General features: G+C 34.8%; 1 protein-coding gene across 1 annotated transcript in view; it reads right to left on the bottom strand.

Moving 5' to 3' along the window:
- Positions 1-10,388: 10,388 nt before the first annotated feature.
- Positions 10,389-24,131, bottom strand: part of Cka (Connector of kinase to AP-1) — a 169,749-nt gene continuing 156,006 nt past the window's right edge. Inside the window, exon 13 of the mRNA XM_069848173.1 lies at positions 10,389-13,819. Within this exon, the coding sequence (XP_069704274.1) occupies positions 13,650-13,819 (170 nt within the window). The 3' untranslated portion in view covers positions 10,389-13,649. The remainder of the gene's footprint in view (positions 13,820-24,131) is intronic.

Here is a 24,131-nt window from a genome sequence, read left to right as displayed (position 1 = left end):
TCCTTTGATTTATCCATAATACTGAAAGTTCTCTCCACATATGCGTTACAAGAACTGACAAAACAAAAGAAACCAACTTAAGCAGTTCATCAGCACTTTCATATTTGTGGAAAAATACTGCCCATATTTGATCATCAGATAAATCTTCATTAAGAGCTGGATACATCAATCTGAGATCACAGTAGTCATTGTACAGTTTGTCTAAATCGAGTGTGAGTTTAAGTACATCAGAAAGTCTTATAATGTCATCCCAAGTGGAAGGCACAATATCATATTTACCTTTGAGTGACAAATAACTCTAAAGAAGCTGTCTTCATTAAAATCATAGTTCTTCTTCAGGTAAGCAACACATTGCATAAGGGCGTTACACATATCTGCTTAAAATCTCTCTTAGTCATAATTTTTCAGATTACTCAAAATAGCTTTAACTCTTGTCCCACAGAACTAATCACCAAGATGGTTTTTTAGTTGAGATAGAAATTTTCGCATTATTGCGACCAAGTTCACGTAACACCACGAAGTGCTTTCCAACTCAAGTGCAATGGCATCGAAGTGGGAAATTAAGCGACGTAGAAAGAACAAATAACACTCTGGAACGCTATATGAAGCTCCAGAGGAATCTGCATCAGAGTTCTGTGGTGCGACAGATTCCTATATTATCTTGGTGCAGTCATCTTTTCCTTTGGACAGAAAATACGACTTAACAGCAAGCCAGTAGTCCACAAGATGGTTAATGGCAGGTTACAGTCACAGCCACCTTGTGGACACATGCCGCAGAAATTCTTTATATTCTATCTCGGAAAAATAAGCAAATTTTTTAAGATGTTCGGTCCTGATGGCAGATGAACTGAATTCATTGAACAGCTTTATGACAACTGCTTCCAAATCATATGAGAGAGTTTTGCTGATAACATGACAGTTGCAATTTGTTTCTACAACATGTGAAATTTCATACTGTAGCATTACATATAAAGAACTGTTTTCTATAATTCACCGATGAATTATCAGCACAGTATACACTCATTTGTTCAAATTTTAATTCATTTGCCACTGTGATATTTTTTTATAGGGTACCGGTAGTATGAAGATGTCAGTTGAGCTCTCCTTAGAATCTTTGTAGAAATCGAGGAGCTTCTATATCAGTCCCATGCAGAATCGTGTTTATTGGCAAAGAGCAACCTTAGTGGTAGCAAGTGCATCCCACTGGCAGACGATTATGACGTCATACTGCTGGTTTGTGGGTTCATACACAGTCACTGATGGACTTGGAATATAACATCAGTATACCTTACAATGACGTCTCAGCCAAGTACAAGCGGTACTAAACAGAGGTCTTCAATTTTAACATTCAAAGGTCAATGGGAAGATTTCTTACTCACAGAAGTGGATGGTGTTGCAAAATGTTTAGTGGGTGGCTGTAGCTTACGTTATATTGCTCAGGAGTAGCACACAACCCTGTCGACGGTTTCACATACAGTGCAAAGGTACAGGGAACTTCATGTTCTCAAAGACCGGGATATGGTAGGAAAAGATCAACTTCTTGCAACAGATGACCATTTCTTATGCCTTCAAGTGCTGCATAACCGTCACACCACTGCGGTCTAAGACAGAAATCGACTAGAACAAATGCGAGGTGTGAATGTCAGTGACTGGACTGTGAGGAGGAGGTTACATGATGCTGGCCTGATCTCCAGAAGACCTGCTTCTGGCCCAGAACTTACAAGACAACATCGTCAAGGTCGCTTACAATTTGCAAGGGAACATCAAGAATGGGCTGACGAACAGTGGAGAACAGTTTTGTCCTCAGAATAGTCCCAATTCTGCCTCAGATCCTCAGATGGAAGAGGAAGAGTGTGGAGGAGGATTGGAGAAAGGTATTCTCCATGCAACTTTTCATCAAGGACAGCATTTCATGGCAGTTTCGTGATGGTATGGGCAGCATCACTTTGATTGTACGAACGGACCTTATCTTTGTGGAGGGTGAGTCTCTTACTGCCCATCCCTACATTGAAGAAATCCTTGGGCAACATTTTCTTCCTTTTGCATCATTTATTCGTGACAATTTCGTGCTCTTGCAGGACAATACACGTCCTCGTGTAACGCGATATGTCCTCCAGTACCTCAATGAAGTAGAGATCCAATTCATGAAATGGCCATCACACAGTCCGGATCTTAACCCAGTTGATCGTCTATGGAACATTTTAGGAAGGAATGTCAGTCACCATGGTCCAAATACTCTTCAAGAACTACAGGGCCATGTATGCAACACCTGAGCCACATAACGTAAGCTGCGATCATCCTCTACCAATGCGACTGTTCTAGCAGCGTTGTCGGGGCTTAACGGCATCTTAACTCTCTTAAATGTTGCTTAAAACTGAGTTCAATATCATAGAATTCCATTATACACAAAAAAAGAAAACAATAGTATTGTAACTTTGTTTTAGCTGCTTGAGTTTAGTATTGTAAATTTTAATGACACAGCAATAAATATAGAGTTAGTGACAGGAAGTGGCTAAGAGGGTGTCACAAACCACCCTATGGGTATACTTACCTTCCCAAAACATGAATTAACACTTGCCTCACACAAACAGGTCCATAGAAGTACACAGTAATGTTATAATTTGTATTAGGGTTAGATATTTCAAATTTATTCAAGTGTTGCGTTTTTTTTGCTCGGAAGTGTAAATGCATGAGTGAATGAATAAATAAATAAATGAGTGACTAAATAAATAAAATTATCACATCAAGTAGAGGATCACAATATGGATAATAATTTAATGAAATTACACCTAACAGAAATGTGTGTTAAGTTCAAATAGATTATTCTTACATTGTGTTGTCAGTGCTGCCTTGAGTTGATCTAACTGTATGGGACAATGTTCACCTCTGATTTCAGCATAGTCCTTACTATGATACAACATATGTTTTTATGCTCGACCATGCTGAAATGTAGTAATTATACACCTGGTAGCAGCCCTTTAATGGACCTCATTAAAGTACACCTATTCATTGAAGTTCAGGTGTTCCACCAATCAGAAAAAGCGCAAGTATCGATTATTCTCGGATATGCAATCGAAAGACAACTAGTTCTGTTACTATAATAATTAGCGTTAATTGTAAATAATATTCAAATAAATTCAATTTGTCATTTCGTTTTCAATGTCTAATTCAATTTCAAGGTTATATCAAGATAAATGTTTATTTTACTCTCATTATATCAAGGTCAATGTCGACATTTGTTTCTCGGAAAAAATCAATACTTTCGCGTCTGCGCACATCTCACAATTTACGAGGTATTGCACAAGGTCAGTTCTGCTCAGTCAGATAAGAATAACATGAATACTTATGAATAATTTCAAGTTAGAAATATGGTCGAGGATAAAGTCGTATGAAACTTGACTATAATGGTAATTAAGACCTTGTATGAAAATTATGAAACTCGCGTCTTAATTACTACCATTATAGGCTCGTTGCATGATGTGCTATTAAGATTGAATCGTTTTAACTGATTCAGTGTTTTCTACAAATGCAAATCCCAGTAAAAACGAAAATGGTGGAGATTGGTATAAGTTCTATGCCCATAATATTGCAGAATATATTAATAATTTTGGTAGGTCGTGTTTTAGTATATATTAGCAGTAAGTGGCTAAAATTTCAATTCAATATGTGCTATAAAAAACGATAATTTTACTCAAAACCATTCGATACCACCAAACTTCTTTTGTACTGCTACCTATAAGACGAGAAATCAAATTATGGAAACCCATTTTTCAATTCTCTTTTGCTTCTTAGATATTTGCTGATATTTAATTTCAGTTCATTTTCAGATTGAGGATCAGAATTTAATTACCAATGAGTCAGTTCTCAAGCTCAGTTACCATATTTCTATGCAGATAGCTAAGACTAAAATAATTTTAAAATAATACATTATTTACGTTCGAAAATAGAGTTCTTGCATAACACAGTTTGCAACTAGTCTGATTACTGCAGTGGCAACCTATACACCACTGATGCTGCATCCAGCCCATTCATTGCGTGACCGACCTTCACTGCTCTCGCTTCGCTTCATCAGGTAAAGCCTGCATGGGTCTGTTCTAGATAATGAGCTGCATAAGGAAATGTTTTGATATTTCCTACATTAGATGCATCTAATGATACAGAAAAATATCCTGACTTTTTCAGGTCTTGTACAAGTTTCTGTGAGAAGGGAGTGAATATATTTTGAACATCTACCGTTACTTCGGTTCTTCCACACATAATTTTAATAGCAGTCTTGCATTTGGGAAACATTTTAACACTGTTTTGACAGTCTAGACTGTTGTAGCTTTGACCATGCTTAACACTGTAAAACAGTGGTCGTCAGCACTCACTGAAATGGGTTACAGGTAAGCAGTGCATGAGGAAGCATACCTGCTAGCAGCCACGAATGCACGCTGGTGCTGTAAGAGACCTGCAGGTAAGAGACGCTAGCCCGAGAGTGCAGTGTTCTGATGACCACTGCTGTAAAATATGGAAACAACTTCAGCAATTATAGCGGCATCTTTATCATTTGCTTTTTTGCTCACAAAAAAAAAAAAAAGCATTGGTTTTATTTTGGCGCTGTATTTCTTGGCTTTTTTAAAATGATTTTTTTAAATCCATATGAACCTTAAAAGCATGTTGCTCTTCGTATTTTATGGAAAGATTAACAGGACATAATGTGCATTTAGCTGTAAAATTGTCTTACCACACAAACCCATGTCTTTTTCATTTCCCCATTCTTTGTTATAAGAGCAAAATTTTTCAAGTTTTTACTAGGAGTAGATTTACTTGGATCATCATTGACTTCATCACTGCTGAAACTTGCCATGTTTTGTATTCTGGTATATTTTCACATTCTTAGGAACAATCACCTCACAAATAAACAGTACAATATGCTACAGTATTCTTTCCCAGCAGCTTATGTAGACAGGATAATAAAATAGTATATACTAATATTAAGCTAACAGCGGTTTATAGGACAATTAATTGGCCTCAGTAGCATACTTGGTATAGCGCTGGCCTTCTATACTCGAGGTTGCGAGTTCAATCTCGGTCCAGATCGAGGGAATGTGTGTTTAAATGCGACAGGCTCATGTCAGTAGATTTACTAGCATGTAAAGTAACTCCTAGGGGACAAAATTCCGGCACACCAGCGATGCTAATATAACCTCTGCAGTTGTGAGCATCATTAAATAAACCATAAATAAAAAATAATAGGACAATTATATCTATTATTGGGTGTTTTGGTTCACAATTGTTTGACCGTTCATTCTAAATTCAACCTTACACATGCAGTCAGTATTATATAAATAGATGCCTTGTTTCACCATTCATTCTAAATTCAACTTACACACCACTTATTGTTGAGTCCCTGCACACAGACATGACAAAGAAAGTATTTTGCGTGTACAGCCTATTCTAGAATTACTTTTCTCTAGAAAGAATTTGTTTTTTATATGCTTACATCCTACAGAGTCATTTGACAGAAAATTCCTGGACTTCATTATTTTCGACCAGGACACAGGACAAAGAATTCAATTCCTGGACAATCCTAGTACACACCCATGCGCATGCCATGCATGCATACACACACAAATTAATATGTGATATCTTTGTCAAATGAGGGAGTTTATGATGTTATGAATGAATTAACATTAAGTTGAAAATTTAATGTGGAGAGGGAAAACTTTCACAATAATGAACCAGGCATCTATCTATCATTGCGGATATTTGCTGCATTATGGGGAATTCAAGTGGAATAGGTGTCACATACCTTGAATCAATAATTCCCACATGTTTCGCACATCATAATCCATGAAATGTCACCATTCATGTTAGATATGGAAACATTTGTGCAAGTGTGTTTGATGCATGCTTATTACTCAACACGAACCGAACCACATGTGTACTGAATTTTTTTTTAATCAATAGCTAATGGAAGGAGATGGATTTCTTACAAACGAGGACGAAACTTAGGTTTTCTATGCTATGCCCGAGAACAAATGGCATCACATTAATTAACCATCCAAATCAAAGAAGTTCAAGCAGACACACTCAACTTGGAAAGTCATGGCAAATGTCTTTTGGCACCAAAAAGCTCCACTTGTTTTTAAATACATGTCCCAAAGTGTCATGATAATTGCTGAAGCATACTATGCAATACTACAGTGACCGCAGCAGACCATTCAGAATCACAATAGAGGCGTATAATCTAGACACATGATCCTCCTGCATGATGACAACCCACGTATCTTTGATTGTTGAGGAAACAAATAAATCATCAAAAATTTCAATTGGGAAGTTCTGGACCATTCAACCTACAGCCCAGACCTGAACTCTAATGACTTTAATCTTTTTACGAAATTAAAGGAAGCACCCACTACGTTCTGAACAGATGAAAAGTGGAGGCTGGCTATATGACAAGGGAATCCAAAAATTTTCATACAGCATCATTAAGTGCGTAAATATCCAGGGTGACTAAGTGAAAAAAAAATAGCTCAACTTACTTTGATGTTAAATAGTTTTTTAAAAAATGATGGATTTTTTATACTAAAATTAGAACCAATTCCTGAACAAAACTCGTAGAACATCCAATTTTGCTGGCACTGTAGAACTTACTGAGGGGGAAAGAAAAGTCTAAACAGCTTAAAAAAGAAAAAGTGAACTGAAAGTCTGTTACGAATTATGTGGAGAAACAAAACAGTTAAAAGAATTAATTAATCATGGAAAATGTCTTTATGTTTTGTTTCACCTTACCTGGAATCAAACTTGTCACCATTTAAACAAGCAGATCTTCGAAGCAGGATTTTATAGCAGCAGAAACTGGCAGATAAAGAAAAGTTTAAAATGGAAAAGGTATGAATAAAAGGATAAGATATTTCAAGGAAATATAGATATTACATTTAAGGTTTTTATTGTGGTTATGTTGTGATGTGGTTTTTGGATATTTTTATATCACACTATAGACTCCATAACACCAGATGCCATATTCTGGTAGAGGCAACTAAAGTGCGTTACAGATAGTGCAATAATTCGTCATTAATCTCAAGAAGGTTAACCTATTCGAATAGTCCTGGCAACTGGACCTGATGTAACATGCCCACTTTCAAGTGCTTTTAAATTCACTGCAATGTTCAGAACTGCATCACTGCCACCATCATTAAATGTCTGCTAGAACAATGATAACACTATGTAAGATGATTTTTGTTTCTGAGTAATGAGTGGCATTTTCTAATTGTTTATGCCTAAAAAGTACAGAAGGTATGTATTATTCATCTCAAACTTTGGTTTTGCAACTAGGGCAATGGTTTCTTTAAATTCCCCTAATTTGACTGTAAGATGGCGATTGAAGTCAGAAAAACAACATGTGAATTAAAATTAGAACGCATTTGCACTCAACTTATACAAAAACCAATACAATATATTAGAAATGAGTGGTTTTCAAGATTTACATTTATACACATTACTTTCACGAATTAGCTCCCAAATGTAGTCTCCTATCATATTCTCATTGTAGTCCTTGGTAGCAGTGTTCATATCCTGGTGGAAACACTCACCTTGCTCCTCCGCATATGCTCCCATATTCTCCTTTAATTGACCAAGGTGAGCATCCAGGATATGGACTTTGAAGGACCCTGCAGCTCATTATGCAGTACTTCTTTACCAGAGTCTCAACCAAGTGCACATAGTTTTTGTTTTTATGACTGGCCAGGAAACCCCGAAATACTGCAACAAAATTATTCCAAGCTGCTTTCTCCTTCCTAGAGAGCATGTTTGGGAATTCCTTGCTTTCCATAATCTTCTTAATCTGTGGTCCGACAGAGATATCGGCTCTGATCTTTGCCTCAGTTAGCTGAGAAAACAAACTGGTAAGGTACTGCTGATTCTTTATCAAGAGCTTGAACGAATTGTATTGTACGTCCCAATTAAATATGTAATGGTGGCATTAGCACCCCTTCTGGGGGTCCATCAGTGACTTCCACTTGACATGGTTCACTCTCACAGTGAACTGGCCACAAACATAGCAAAATGCATCTTCCTGATGCTTACATCCTCTAGATGCCATCTCTTAAACATAAATAAATATATAATCTGTGTAGTTTATATTAATGAACAAGCCTGTATGTTAGTTCTAATACACTCAACACTGGATCTATCTGTAAAGTAATAAAAAACAGGACATGTAAAAAATTAAGATAAACATATCTAAAAAATCAATGTCTCAATCATAAAATCAAACAAATTAACATTGTCTACACTTTTCAGACATAATCTATTAGAAAATAATACTTAAAACTCCGAAACAAAACGTTAAAATTTGTTACATAGTATAATTCATTGAACATCTCTTCTGAACTACAGAATGTGTTCGAAGTTCACAATACAACACAGCAATAATAGTGTGATGCAATCTCAAGGCAAACATAAATACTTGTAGGAAACCTGCTCCAATTATCATCATCAATCACGAAAGTTTTCCACTTCTAAACAAATCAATGTTCTGTTCACCTTCAGAATTACTTTCTACAGAATGGACCTCATGTAAAGATAGTTTAGTCCTAGTCCTAGTGCATATACCCCAAATCAGAGTGACAGGCATTTTATCATGACGATTGATTTTCACCACCCCTTTTCCTTTTCTTTCTCAGTTGATTATTTGTGATCTTTTTCATTTTCTATGTAGTTCCTTGTTTTCAGTTGAGATGGCTCTCTCTTTGGTTGTTTTGTTTTCCCCGCTAGGTTCTCTACTTTATTTAATTAACATACAGGAAAACGACTTTATTCTTGGTTTTTGATTTGAGGTTTAGAACCTGATTGGCTGAGTTTGAAAAATAACCGTTCTCGTGTTTGGCTGTCTCATGCACTGCTGGCCATGGGGAAGTAGACTCTGTACCAGGGGAGAGTTCACATCAGTAGCTGACCAGTGTAGTGTCCAACTCATACCAGCCATGAGTTAACATCGGAGTAGCCGACCGGGGTTGGACATTGGTCCTGCTGGGTTCTACTGTTCACTTCGTTCATGGAGATGACTGTCCGCTGCCTGCATAGGTGAATGGTGGTGAGCCTGCCTTGGCACCAATTGTGATTCCACGTTTCTACATTTCTACACAGTGTATGCATTGGGAATCGTGGAGTATCTATGGTCAGCGGTAATGTGTATACCGCCTTGTCTACAACAGCATGAACGGTTCATAAAGTGAAGCATCGTTCCATTATGCCTGGGAATGGAGTTTAAGTTCCACAGACAATGTACAGGTAGTATGGCTTCTATTTTTTGTAGGAAAGTGCTTTAAGAACTAGAACTATTCTGTGGAAACTATCCTGGTCTGGAACTTAATTATTGCTATTGTGATGTATCATGTTTAAGAGATGTCAGAAACAATATGGTGGTGGAGAGTGGGTTATGATTTCCCCTTTAAGTATAGTGGCATTTGATTGAGTTTTAGTGCTAGGTTTCTTTTAACCAAAATATATTAATTGTAATGGTAGTGAGTGGCTTTTTCTATTGTTCAGTTTTTATGCCATTGTGAGCAGGTGTGAGAGTATTGGATGGGTTATCTACTAAATTTTTAAGAGTTTGTATTAGATCATTTTTTTTTTATTATAATGTACAGTAATTTAGTTAATTGCTTTGAGCTAGTTCACTTTTGTTATTCTCATTTATAATAAATTGTTATTGTTAAGGTACACGAGTTGTTGTTCACTTTCCTTTATCCAGCAAGGCACTTTTATCCAGGTTTCAGGAACACAATAGATGGGTGGACTGGTAGCGTGTCACATTATTATGTGGTTTCCTTTCCCTAGTGGAGACAACTTCACTGTTCAAATTTTTTCTTATTGATTTATTTCAATTTCCATGTTTTAGGGGCATGTGCATATAACAAGATGAGATTTATAAGTAACAGTTTGATTATGATGGTAATATCACAATCTTGCAACTTCCTCTGTAGTTCGGGCACTGCAGAGTTCACAATTTCTTCCGCTATGAAAATTTTCAGTCTTATTTCTTGTCTTAAGCCAGCATTTTTTATCAGGCGAGAAATTATATGGATAAAACTGTCAATTACAAATTTCACACATATTTGGATAATTATTTCTCGCATGAATCTTTCTTTTGGTATGATACAATAAAAAGCAAAGTTAAAAAATAAGTTTTCTTTCTCAACAGAGTGAAGTGATGATGCGACACACTTTAATTACCTCATCCTTTCTGATGGTAACTGTAAGAAGATGCAAAACATGACACGATTTCTCCATAACATTGTTCAAATACCCAAAAGCCATGAGATGTATGGTACCTAAAGCATGATATAGGAAAGGAAAAGTTAAGTGTTTTGATAAATGGAATGAGGACTGAAATAACGAACCACATTTCTACCATATACTTCAATGAGACTGCCTGATTGCTTGTACAGTAATTTGTGCCTTTCTCTTAAGCACCTCTATGAAACAACATGAACTTCAGTCTTGAAGAGCACAAGAAAAGCTACTGTTAAAACACATGACAGGTACATTAATGAGAGCAGAATTTTAATTTATTTTCAATTGCTTCTTTTAAACACATTTTAGATAGGTTCAGAAAGTATTTCTCTCATTTCTTGGACCACTTTTATTGTCAAGAGCTCCCATTCTGGGGTTTCTTTAATCTGTATACTGGCATTTGGGTTTATAGTCACTGTTCTTTGAAACAAAGTATCAGCTTGTCTGACTGGTTTGTCCCCAAAAAGAAAGCCCTCTTGACATACACTATTTCCCCAGCCAAAATGCTATCTCACCTGACATGAGTGTTTTCTGTGCAGAATATACACAAGAAATTCACTACATCTGCTACTCTAATATCAACTTTATTAACAAGAACAACTGGAAAAAGCCAGTGTTAAATGCCGGTCTGTACAGGCATGTTTCTAAACAGTATTACAAAAAAGAAGAATAAGGGGAGAGTTGTGCAAAGTATTGTTATAATGAATACACATTTGTTTCTGCATTTATTACCAATTCACATGTGACATTTCATTAAAATTAAGGGCATTTACAAGCGGCCTTTTCAAGCTTATTAAAAGTGTTGTGACTGTGTGGACTTTTTTTAAGTAAACTGTACATATATAATTAAACAAGATTCCATCACCACAATAGGCTTTAGGAGGGTAGGAAAATGGTCCTCAGATAGTTGCATTTTTAAGACCCCATTGGAAGTCCTGAGAGAGCAAGCTAGGGAAAAGAACCTCGTACAAACATCAAACTTCCTTCCATTATTGTTGGTTGACTATTCTACAATCTTTTGAGGATAAGATTTTGTGAAATGTATATAAAGGAATAATTTAACTGAAGATTGATTGATGGCTTTAGTCAATCATGCAGAAAAAATAATATATATATATATATATATATATATATATATATATATATATATATATATTTTATACACTCGGACAACACTCACATTTACTCATAGTCTCAAAATTAATAAAAAACTTATTTTCTTTACTAGAGGCTACTGTAGTGGGCGTATTGCATGACAAGTGCCTCTTACCAACCACTGACAAGACAGACGAGATAGACACAGTACCTAACTCCCTAGCAGAAAAATCAAACCCAGCTGTTCCTTTGTTTACACAAAAAATCACATAGTGTAAAATCAACAAGATGAGGTTCGAATAAACAATTCATTTTATCGATGGATTTGAGTAACGTAAAATTATATGGAAATTAAGGGATTGCTTATTTTAATAAGGCGAAATATTAAACATTTACGAAAAAACTATCAATAATTACGTGTAAACATAAATCGTATGGTCATCCAGTTCTGAGCAATATTTGACTGCTTTGAACCGTCACCAAACTTCATAAAAATGAATCCATAATTATAATATATGTTCTGGAGCTACATAGTAGTTCTACTTTAAATACAATATTTTACAGTTAAACACACATTTTATTTACTTTACTTTCTGTCTCTAATAATATTGAACTGACTTTGCCCTTCTTGCACTAGCCAGCCACCGCAATATAAAGTGCAGCCGATTTAAAAAAAAAAAAAGTTACATATAAGTTAACATATACAATGACAATATCAGACCTCTAGACCATACCTGAACCTACAATTATTTTGGGGATTCGGGTACTTTAGAGGAGTGGGACCATCTCAATTGTAAATTAAGACTCACCATAAATGGCCATTTACACAGTAAAACATAAAAAGACGCTCATGTTATGATGGCAACTGTGATTCAAACAAGTAAGGAACAACTTCACCACACTACAATACTTGGGACATGGGTGAGAAATAACAGGAAAGTACAGTCACAGAATTCACAACCAAAACGCTCAGAAGAAAACAGCAAATAAGGATAAACAACTGGGCACACCAACTTGAATTTTAACAAAATTATTGCTCTAATACCAACTAGTTTATTATATTGGCACTTTCCTTCGTTAATTTTTTCAGCACAGAAGACGAAACCTAACAAACATTTCAGTCTCTTTCCCCAACTGTTTTTAACAACACTATTATCTGTAATTCAACTACATAAATCTGAAAAATTAAAGTCCTGCAATGTTAGTAATTTCTGCAATTACATAATTCCTTACAGTACAAAAGCCACAGTCGAGAAATCCTCAAGATATGTCAGTAAAAGTCCACAACATTAAAGAAAACATCACACACAGGACCTCTTTAGGCTTTGCTGTGTAAATGACTATTAAAATCAGGTCAGACGGTGCAACCCGTGTGTTTCTTTTGGATTCAATATAGTAATTATATGTTACATTCTCTTTAGCTCACATTAAAAATTCAAAGGCGCAATATTATTGTGCCTCAATTACACAAATGCATGCACACTCCCATACACGCCTGCATGCAATAATCACTCACTCCATTCTTTAAAGCTACCATCAGTCACCAAATTTTAATGCTGGACAAAATGCATAGATCATCACCCAATAAGTGACATCCTTTTCTGCCATGTCATAACAACGCAGCATGCAAAATTATACAATTCTGTCCTACTTCTTGCTAATCCTTTAAATTATATGCATGCAACGTTTTACATGAACAGGAGAGTCTTCATTAAGTCTAGAGTTCGTACATAAAACCCAGACAAGTACTGAGATGACTTTACTGAAGTGAAATAGTTGACAGGAGATGAAGTTACACTACAAAACAGTCACATCCGGCCACTTGTTCACTGTTCATCTCTCCTGTATTGTCGATGCATATGGCACCGTCTGACCCGGTCTCGCAAGATGGATGGGGAGGGGGAGGAGGATAACAGGAGGAGCAATGCTCACCAAAGCAACGTCACAAAGAACTAGCTCCTCGACATTTCTATCCACCTGCATTTCCAGATCTTTCTATCTGAGGGGAGAATGTAATGAAAGAACACATATGATTGGAGTTAGAATTCTTCCCCCTTACTTACCATGTAGACCCTCGCCTAGTACAACCTAACATCTGGCAAAATTTCCATTACTTTCTTTCCTCTGAATGGCCTTCCATTACAAGCAGCCACTGCTGTCCACAACTATTTTGAGATTCTCATCACTGGAACACAAGCTGTCTGCATTGGTGGCACCCCTCCCCCCTCCCTGCTGGCAATGTTTCCTGTTCATTCAATGCTGCCTCAGTGATTTCACACAAACACCTTGGCAAGAGCATCAGCACCAGCACTTGCAATGTACGGCCTTGAAGGGTGGAACGCCACATCGAAGATACTTTCGTCAAACTTCTTACGGTGGGCTGTGATTTCTTGAACACATGTCTTGTTGTCCAGATTCCATAGACGAATACTACAATCATGACCTGTAAATTAAGAAATGAAATTACATTGCAATTATAGCAGGAAAACGAATTTATAAAGCTATGACCATGTGCTATTACTTTTGCTTTTATATCATCACTAGAGAGCGGATTTATATGCACTAAAACTAGTGAATATATGCATCCATTTATGCAGTAAAAACGTTGGAAATATGCTCTAAAAATTGAGAAATATGCACAAAAAAAATTGTCGATTTTCAATGAAATTCACAATTTTCTCATACATTTATTCAAGTAATAAATGTAATGAATTAATGATAAAAATGGAATGATGTTATTCTTTCATTGAATATTTGATAATTAAATTATAATTAGGCCTACTTACATAGTTCTCATTAGTCATGTGCTCATGTCGTTAATCATTAAATTCATTATATCAAATATCATTCACCTACTGTATCACTTCATGATCATTTGATCAATTGTTTTTTGTTACAATACACAATTAAATATTTCACCAAAATTTTCTGGCAAAAAAAAGATTAAACTTACTGTAAATAATATAACAAAAATATTTACTGCAGAGTTATATTGATATCATAATTTATAACATAATAAAGATTTATAATAACATTAACTCCCATTTTTGTCACAGACTTGGCAGAGGACAATTTTCCCATCCGCTGATAATGTAGGATTCCACTCAATCCACTGTTTAAGCAAATATGTTTTGCTACTTTTTTCCTTCGGCATTATGTCTGTTCACTCACACTTACAAAATGACAATGATCAAGAAACTGGCAAGAATTTAATTTATAGAAAAAGAAACATTTAAGCTAAAAGACGAGTTCTGACCACCAATAAACTGTCCACTGCTCGATGCACGTTCTTGGTGCTTTCCCCTGTGGCATCAGTTTTGCTTACTGACTTGTAAAGATTTATAACTGCTGGGTATTGTCACTATGGCGCTGTTTCATACACAAAGAAATGCCAGTTGGGGTGTAAAAATATTGAATTGTCTTGAAATATAATATAACATAAATTAAGCTTCCCTTATGAAAAGGTTGTCAGATTTGACAAAGCATATTACATATAATTTGGAAACATACCTAAAAGGTAAAATGATTTACATTTGAAACGGTTAGGGAATCGAATACACAAAACGTCGAAAAAACTTGCACCTAAGTAATGTTTGTGCTCATTTGCAGTTAAGAAAGGGATAGTAGCATAATCAGATATGTTAGAATGATTTGAATCTCATATACGGCGCGAGAAAAATAATAGCTATGAATTTATTGACATTGATATCTAAACAAATCAATAGCCATCGGTTAAGATAAGTTAAAATTTCCATTATCACTTCCACACAAGTGATTTCTCAGTATCTGAACCAATCCTTTGATGGCACTAATGGCTATTTCCTTCACAATGCTGTGTGTTAGCCCTAGGTTTTTACATTTGTTGGCAAAGAAGGAGGGTATGGTACCTCATGCTCCCACCATCAGACCTATTACATCAATGTGAGACAGGCTATAATTTATCTTTACAGAACAGGATTGTTGGTTATAGGTGCCTTTTTCAGGCCTCTTGGCTAATAATGTCAGACATCTTTAATAATGTATAGTGCTGTGGTACGATGAATGTTATTAATATCACCAATCACAATGTTAAATGTCCCTGCAGCATACAATCTTAATACTGTTAAAACTCTATTCATAAGTGAGATGGGATTATTTCAATTATTAGGAAATTCCAACCTCTCATTCATTTCATTCACTAACCACCACACAGTTTCTTTGGATAGATGAAATCTCGAATTTCCTATACCAGTATTCTTTAAAAGGATCCCCTCTTTCCACAATAACGCCCATTTGACGTTGGTTTCTGTTTAAATAATCCAAGTACAACATTTCATCTTCTATTCCATTGAATCGTGTCACCATTTTGTTGGAACTTGACCCTGATAAATTCTACATAATCACTCCATCACGAGCAGTTAAGTTTTACCCTGGTAAACTAACATGTTTATCTTTGATCATGATTGATGCACCGGATAGTGAGGTTGAGCAGGGTGAAATGTAAACTTTATCATTGTAAAATTTTGATCAAGAATGATGCACTCAGCCAAAAGAGATTTAAAATGCTATAAAAATAAACATTTCTTTTGGATACAATATTAATTTACATACCTCTTTTATAATAACCCACTGTTATTTACAGTAAACTTATTTTTGATCACAACTAACAAATTCAGTGACTGAACAGAAACTGTAACAAACTCCTTATTTCTACTTAGATTTTACTGCATAAAATATTGAACATTTTTCTCAAATAAGGTTGGTAATGAGGAGTAGCTATAATCAATTTTATATTCATTATATGGATACATATAAGTCATTCCACGTCAAATCACACAAAATTATACAAATTTTGACCTTCATATTTCTGATGGTGTTTATATCTTTTTTACCAACTCTATGGGTCTAATAAACCAACAAGTGTGTTTTTATTCCCTCCTAAGTCCACATGTTTTTAAAATATTGCATGTTAAAATTCGTTAAAAATGTCGCACAATGCAACATTTAAAGTGTCATATTTCCGAGGATATTTATGTTAAAAGTTTTTTAAAAAATGCATTTAAAAGCTTAAAGTACTGTCTTTTGTTAAATATTTACTAACTAATTTTAATATAATTATTACAAATATTTTTTTATGATTCAATTTTTAAAAGTTAGATATCAATGTGAAATAGCCGTATTAAAAATCTAAAAAAATGCCTACTAGGTGCACTGAAGTATTCTTAATAATTCCAGAAAAAATCACAATGGGATCTCCAATAGTTTAATGGAAATTTAATTACTTACAACACCATGTGTAGCGGTCGGTGCAGCAGCAGTGGACGGGAAGCGTTAAAGCGCGCTGGGAGGTTTATCGGCGCTGGATGATCGAGTGAATGTTGCAACATTACACCCAGTATGGATCAAGTCATTCGAGAAAACACTGCTAATTTACTTGTTATACCTTCAAATATTTGTACATTATGCTTTTTAAACGTTTGTTTTCATTCACACTACACTTTAAATTTTCATTCGCCTACCTTCTTTCTTGAAAGAAAATTGTTTTACTAAATCTTCAGTTTTTGACAACGGAATGAAAGAATGTAATTTTAATGTACCAGTTCTTGGTTTTAGATTGTGGTATCTGGCCTGCAAATTTTCAGTGTGGTTTTTGTGCTTATTCAATGGACAAAATTTAAATGACACTTTAGAAATTTTTTTTGTGACCAATCAGCTTTTTTTTTTTTTTTTTTTTTTTTTTTTTTTTTTTTTTTTTTTTTTTTGGTGTTGTTATAGGATCTTGTATAGGCTGCTCACGTAGAAAGTCTTTTAACAGTTCCTCCAAAGCCACCACATGGACAATTACCATGCGACGTTGCAAAGAAGTATCATTCAGCACTAATTCCATAATTGTCTTCATGTAAGCAATTATTTTTAAAATTCTTTTTGTTTTTGTATTGTTAACTTGATCCATCGGAAAAGTAAATGATTTTTTTCATATCGTTGAATTCTTGCTTTAAGAAATTGATTGCTTCGGATTGAAAAAAGTGAAAGGAATCGGTGTCATGTTTCATGCTTTTTGAGATGACAACAATACTTTTGTGACGAATTTCTGTATCTCCTTTGAAATATACTATGAAAGGATGTATTGTGTCTTGCCATTTGTTTCAATGCACACCTTGTACTGAATCTTGTATTACAAATGAATAATTTTCAGAAAAGTCTGCAATAACTATGCAATTTTCAGGTTGTACATTTTCTTTGCATTCTGTCAAAAATAGAATATGCCTGACTTTTGAAGAGATGACAATACCTATTCTACATGAAAAACTTTACTTGCTAGGGAGCCTTTTACTTTTTTAAACTTTTCACGGGGGTATCGTTTCGTTGTAGTTTTCTTTTCTTGATAGGGGATTCTATTGACATCAAACTCTTGTTTAATTCCTCAATATTACTAATTTCTAGCACTGTATCCATAGAACTGCTAGAAGAAGAAGAAGGATAATCACTCTCTCTGTCCACACTTTCATTTGATTCATGTTTACTAATATCACAATAACTACCAGCTTCACATATAATTTCACCTGACCTATCCGGAAGTTGATAGATTTTTTACGGAACGAATCACATATTCGCACATTCAAAGACTCCTTTAAATTGAGCTTTATCAATAAATTGCAAATGATGCGTGTTAGTGTTCTTTTCTTTTTAAAAGTGTGATTAGGAAGGTCAAATGGATTTAACACTTGTTATATATTACGTGATCTTTACCTTCACTCATGTTGTATAGAAGTCACGTCACTCCGTGAAATTCAAACCCTGATTATTTTTCTCTTCTATATTTTGTCTCCTGCCATCTGTTTACTGCCATAAAGTTTACTGCCTTACCCAGCCTTGCTATCATTAAACACTTGGCTATATTACAGTATAAACATACACCATTGTGAAGGGCTCCCACTCTTAGCTGTGCTGACAATGATAAAATAACTTAAGATATTTACTGTTCCTTAAGGTATTAATCATTTGATGAATGCATTTCTTTTGTAGTGTGGTGAGACAGTTATTATACGCAACATGGGATTTCGTAAAACTTTCCGCGGGCAGCCTTCTAGCCTATGGCTGTAAGTAGTTCATTAGCTGGGAATTGCGAGCTCGAGCATGCCTCCGGAAAATAAATTGTTACAAATGTATGTGTGCAGATCCCACATTTCTAAATGCAGTAGTTTACAGATAATGCATCAGGGAAAGTCTATAATTTTTTCAGATTTTTAACTTGGCTATTTAATATAGTAATTTTGCTTTGAAAAAGAAATGATTAAAAAAATAGACCAAATTTTAAATTTATTTGTGATAGGCCTAAAGTAATAAAAAGTGTTGTATTTAGTCTTTAAAATGCGCCAAACCGCAAATCTCAATTATTTGTAGAAACAGAGTTCCATGTGAGTTTATGTAACAGTGCGCACATAATTTGCGTAATTTCAGATAGCCATAACTACACAAATAATTAATAATTGTGAAAATAAAACAATACGGATCTCCTTATTTGATGTCTGAAATTCATGAAAAAAAAAAAAAATTCGACCATTTCCGAGAAGGTCGTGTTTTATTGCTGTGCGATTTGATGTGGAATGACTCATATGTGACTACAGTCACGCTCAAACCTCCTGACGTTTGCAGGTGTCTGCTTATTGGCGATAGCCAATAGCGGCAGTGCTGCGTTGCAACATATGGGCTACGCAGACCCACCACATAGTCGCCGCTTAGAAATCTAAAAATCAAATAACAAGTGCGCTGGGAAAATTGGTATGTTGTAGGGACCCTGCATGTATATATGATGAATGCTTAATGTTTTCTGAACACATAGAAACAAAAATCACGTTTCTACCCCCCCCCCCCCCCCCCAGTGGTTCCAATTTTATGGGTTAATACGATAAAACCCCGATAAGACGCTGTTCAAGGGACCGCATGTAAACCGGGTATACTTTGTAATTTTTACTTATATACAGTATCTATTAGCATTTTTCTTTATGGAAATACATGATTCATGAAAAGTAATACAGTGTTACTCCATTATGTAATTACTGTATTGTACGTCAAAGACATTTACAATATGTACTGTACTCAATTCTATCGAAAAAAGTAATTTATAGTTATTTGTCGTGTGCGTGTTTCCAAGTTCTCATGTTTATCACACTTCACTCTCTTGCGCTTACATCCTTCCGACGTCGCAGCTGAGTCATTCCACGTCAAATCGCACAGCAATAAAACACGACCTTCTCGAAAATGGTCGAATTTTTTTTTCATGAATTCCAGACATCAAATAAGGAGACCCGTATTTTTTTATTTTCACAATTAATTATTTGTATAGTTATGAATATTTGAAGTTACGCAAATTATGCGCGCACTGTTACATAAACACGCTTGGAACTCTGTGTCTACATATAATTGAGATTTGCGGTTTGGCGCATTTGAAAGACGAAATACAACACTTCTTATTACTTTGGCCTATCACAAATAAATTTAAAATTTGGCCTATTTTTTTAATCATTTCTTTTTCAAAGCAAAATTACTATATTAAATAGCCAAGTTAAAAATCTGAAAAAAATATAGATTTGTTCGCTGATGTATTATCTGTAAACTATTGCATTTATAAATATGGGATCGGCACCCATACATTTGTAACAATTTATTTTCCGGAGGCATGTACGCGCTCGCGATGCACAGCTAATGAACTGCTTGCAGCCATAGGCTAGAAGGCTGCCTGTGGAAATTTCCAGTTGCATCTGATGTCACCATACTAATCATCAAATGATTAATACCTTAAGGAACAGTAAATATCTTATCTAAAATTATTTTATTATTGTCAGCTCAGCTAAGAGGGGAAGCCCTTCACAGTTTATACTGTAATATAGCCAAGTGTTTGATGATAGCAAGACTGGGTAAGGCAGTAAACTTTATGGCAGTAAACAGATGGCAGGAGAGAAAAATAATCAGTTTGGGTTTGAATTTCGTGCAGTGACCCGACTTCTATACAACATGGGTGATGGTAAAGATCGTGTAATATGTAACAAGTGTTTATATCCATTTGACCTTCCTGATCACGCTTTTAAAAAGAAAAGTACACTAAGACGCGTAAGTCGCGACTTATTGATAAAGCTCAATTTAAAGGAGTCTTTAAGTGTGCAAATATGTGATTTGTTCCGTAAAAATCAATCAATTTCCGCATAGGTCAGGTGAAATTATATGTGAAGCCGGTAGTTCTTGTGATATTAATAAACATGAATCAAATGAAAGTGCGGACAGAGAAAGTGATTATCCCAGTATTTCTTCTAGTAGTTCTATGGATACAGTGCTAGAAATCAGTAATATTGAGGAATTAAACAAGAGTTTGATGTCAATAGAATCCCCTATCAAGAAAAGAAAGATACAACAAAACGATACCCCCGTGAAAAGTTTCAAAAGTAAAAGGCTCCCTAGCATGTTAAGTTTTTCATGCAGAAGATGCATCATCATCCATTCAAAAGTCAGCCATATTATATTTTTGACGGAATGCAAAGAAAGTACAACCTGAAAATTACATAGTTATTGCAGACTTTTCTGAAAATTATTCATTTGTAATACAAGATTCAATACAAGGTGTGCATTGGAACATATGCCAAGCCACAATATAGTACAATTTTAATTTTACTTCCTACTTTATTTTATTTTATATTCTCTTATAGGCCTATTAATATTATAACTGAACTGTGACCGAACACGACCGCTGCTCATTCGGTCTCAAATTTTGTTAATACTACTGCATCTCCTTTTTTTAATATTGATTGTATTATTTTATTTCTATTTCTCTTATTTGTGATTATATTCTTTATTCTGTATATTTAAATAAATAAATAAATAAATCCTTTCGTAGTATATTTCAAAGGAGATACAGAAATTCGTTACAAAAGTAATGTCATCTCAGAAACCATGAAACATGACACCAATCCCTTTCACTTTTTTCAATCCGAAGCAATCAATTTCTTAAAGCAAGAATTCAACGATATGAAAAAAATCATCTACTTTTCCAATGGATCAAGTTGACAATACAAAAAAAAAATTTTAAAAATAATTGCTTACATGAAGACGATTATGGAATTAGTGCTGAATGACATTTCTTTGCAATGTCGCATGGTAAAGGTCCATGTGTTGTTATTGGAGATACTGTTAAAAGACTTGCCACGAGAGTTATCCTGTACAAGATCCTATAACAACACAAAAAAAACGGTTTGATTAGTCACAAAAAACATTTCTAACGTGTCATTTATATTTTGCCCATTCAATAAGCACAAAAACCACACTGAAAATTTGCAGGCCAGATACCATAATCTAAAACCAATAACTGGTACATTAAAATTACATTCTTTCAAGAAAGAAGGTAGGCGAATGAAAATTTAAAATGTGAATGAAAAGAAACATTTGAAAAGAATAATGTACAATTATTTGAAGATATCATAATAAGTAAATTAGCAGTGTTTCCTCGAGTAACTTGATCCGTACTGGGTGTAATGTTGCAAAGTTCAGTCAATTATCCAGCGCCGATAAACCTCTTAGCGCGCTTTAACGCTTCCCGTCCACTGCTGCTGCGCCAACCGCTACACATTCTGTCATAAGTAATTAAATTTCCATTAAACTTTTGGAGATCCCATTCTGATTTTTTCTGGAATTATTAAGAATACTTCAGTGCACCTAGTAGGCATTTTTTTAGATTTTTAATAGGGCTATTTCAATTTGATGTATATGTTTTAAAAATTGAATTATAAAAAAATATTTGAAATAATTATATTAAAATTAGTTAGTAAATATTCAATAAAAGACAGTACTTTAAGCTTTTAAATGCATTTTTCAAAAAAATTTTAACTTCAATATCGTCAGAAATATGACGCTTTAAATGTTGCATTGTGCGACATTTTAAATGAATTTTAACATGTAATATTTTAAAAACATGTGGACTTAGGAGGAAATAAAAATACACTTGTTGGTTTATGAGACCCATAGAGTTGGTAAAAAAAATATAAACGCAATCAGAAATATGAAGGTCAAAATTTGTATAATTTTGTGTGATTTGACGTGGAATGACTCAGCTGCAGAGATATTTTATTATTGTCCTTAATGTGGATGATGTGATTTCTAATGAATCAGAGAGTTGTTTCTGATCATCGTAATTTCGTAAGATTTTTTCGTCACAGTTGCCTCTGTCTCATTGCTTTGTGCTGACTTCCAGCAATGAAGTAGTGGTCGATGTTTATACAGCTGCAATGCGATAAGGAATGTTTATCATATGTAAGAATTTTGAGAACCATAAACTTACAGCTTCAAACAAAGGGTTCCTTCAGAATATAAACAGAGTTATCTGTTTGTGAGAGGAGAGAAGAGAGACTACTAAATTGAAATGTCAGTTCGATTTCTGATGGTGTTGTGTGCAGTTGGCTCTGTTTAAAGTACGATATATGAAAGTGTAATGTAATATCTTTTTCGTATGTTGGCAATTTGGCATTCTCAAAACAATTATGTCTCTTAGTGAGCTCAGTGCAAGTGGGAATGGTGGATCGAGTGGATATGGCAGTAAAATTCGGAAATTGGTGTTTAGTGTTTATAATTTCTTTAGGAAATACTCTTCTGAAGAAATGCGTAAAAATCTTAACTTTTCAAAATGTCAAGCACTGACTGCCGAGGCATGTTCTTTAAGTGTGTCTACAGTGTCCCGTGTATGCAGAGACGTTAAAAGAGCACTAACACAAGGTGCCGATAAATTGTTCCATTCTCCTAGAAAGCATATGAATGTTCCTAAAACGAGTTACAAATCTAGACAACTTCCAAAAAGACGTACGACGTACAATTTTTTACTTTTACGATAACGGAAAATTTCCGACAGCTGACAAACTAACTGTACTGCTTAGAAAAAAAATTAATTACTCAGGTTCAGTTTCTTCCACTAAAAGATTATTGAATAAGTTGGGATTCCACTACAAGAAAACCAATGATGGGCAAAAATATCTAATGGAACGGAATGATATTGTTGCCGCAAGACTGACGTTTCTGTGCAAAATGCAAATGATCAGATCATCAGGTGACACTCGACCCACATTTTACCTTGATGAAACGTGGGTCAACAAAAATCATTCTCTGAAATATGTTTGGCAAGACTCAAATAGAAATAGAGGTCTTAAAGTGCCTTTAGGAAAGGGAGGTAGACTTATTGTTTGCCATGTAGGATCAGCTGAAACAGCTTTCGTTCCAGGTAGTAAATGGGTATTCAGATCAAAGAAAACCAGTGATTATCGCGAAGAAATGACGGCACAATCATTTCGCGATTGGTTCTTAAACAGATTTCTAAATCATCTAGAGGAAGGGAGTATAATTATAATGGACAATGCTCCATACCTTGAGCGTGACTGTAGATGTGTTGATTATAATCTTTATCTAATTATTTATAATTGTATTTCTTGTTTTCATTATTAGTTATCTTATCTTGTTTAATAATCAGACAGTGAATTTTCGGTCCCTACACACCGGCAAGACCTCACATTCCCTGGCTTACGGAGGAACTGTAGCAATGAATTCAATGATCTCCCTGCAACTGACGCACACCTAACATTCAGTATCAGGACCGAAAGCCCACTGTCTGTTAACATTAATATAGTTCTTAAGCTTTGTCTAATAGTATAAAAATTTAACATTTTTTTAATGTTTTTTGTATTCTTTTCTCTTTTTGTGTTATGGTACTGTAATTGTTAACATTCTTGTTTTGTGTCTATGTT

The sequence above is a fragment of the Periplaneta americana genome, chromosome 15 (assembly GCF_040183065.1).
Source record: "Periplaneta americana isolate PAMFEO1 chromosome 15, P.americana_PAMFEO1_priV1, whole genome shotgun sequence".
NCBI classification, from domain to species: domain Eukaryota; kingdom Metazoa; phylum Arthropoda; class Insecta; order Blattodea; family Blattidae; genus Periplaneta; species Periplaneta americana.
The sequence above is the reverse complement of the archived record's forward strand: the minus strand, read 5'-3'. Positions and strand labels throughout refer to the sequence as shown.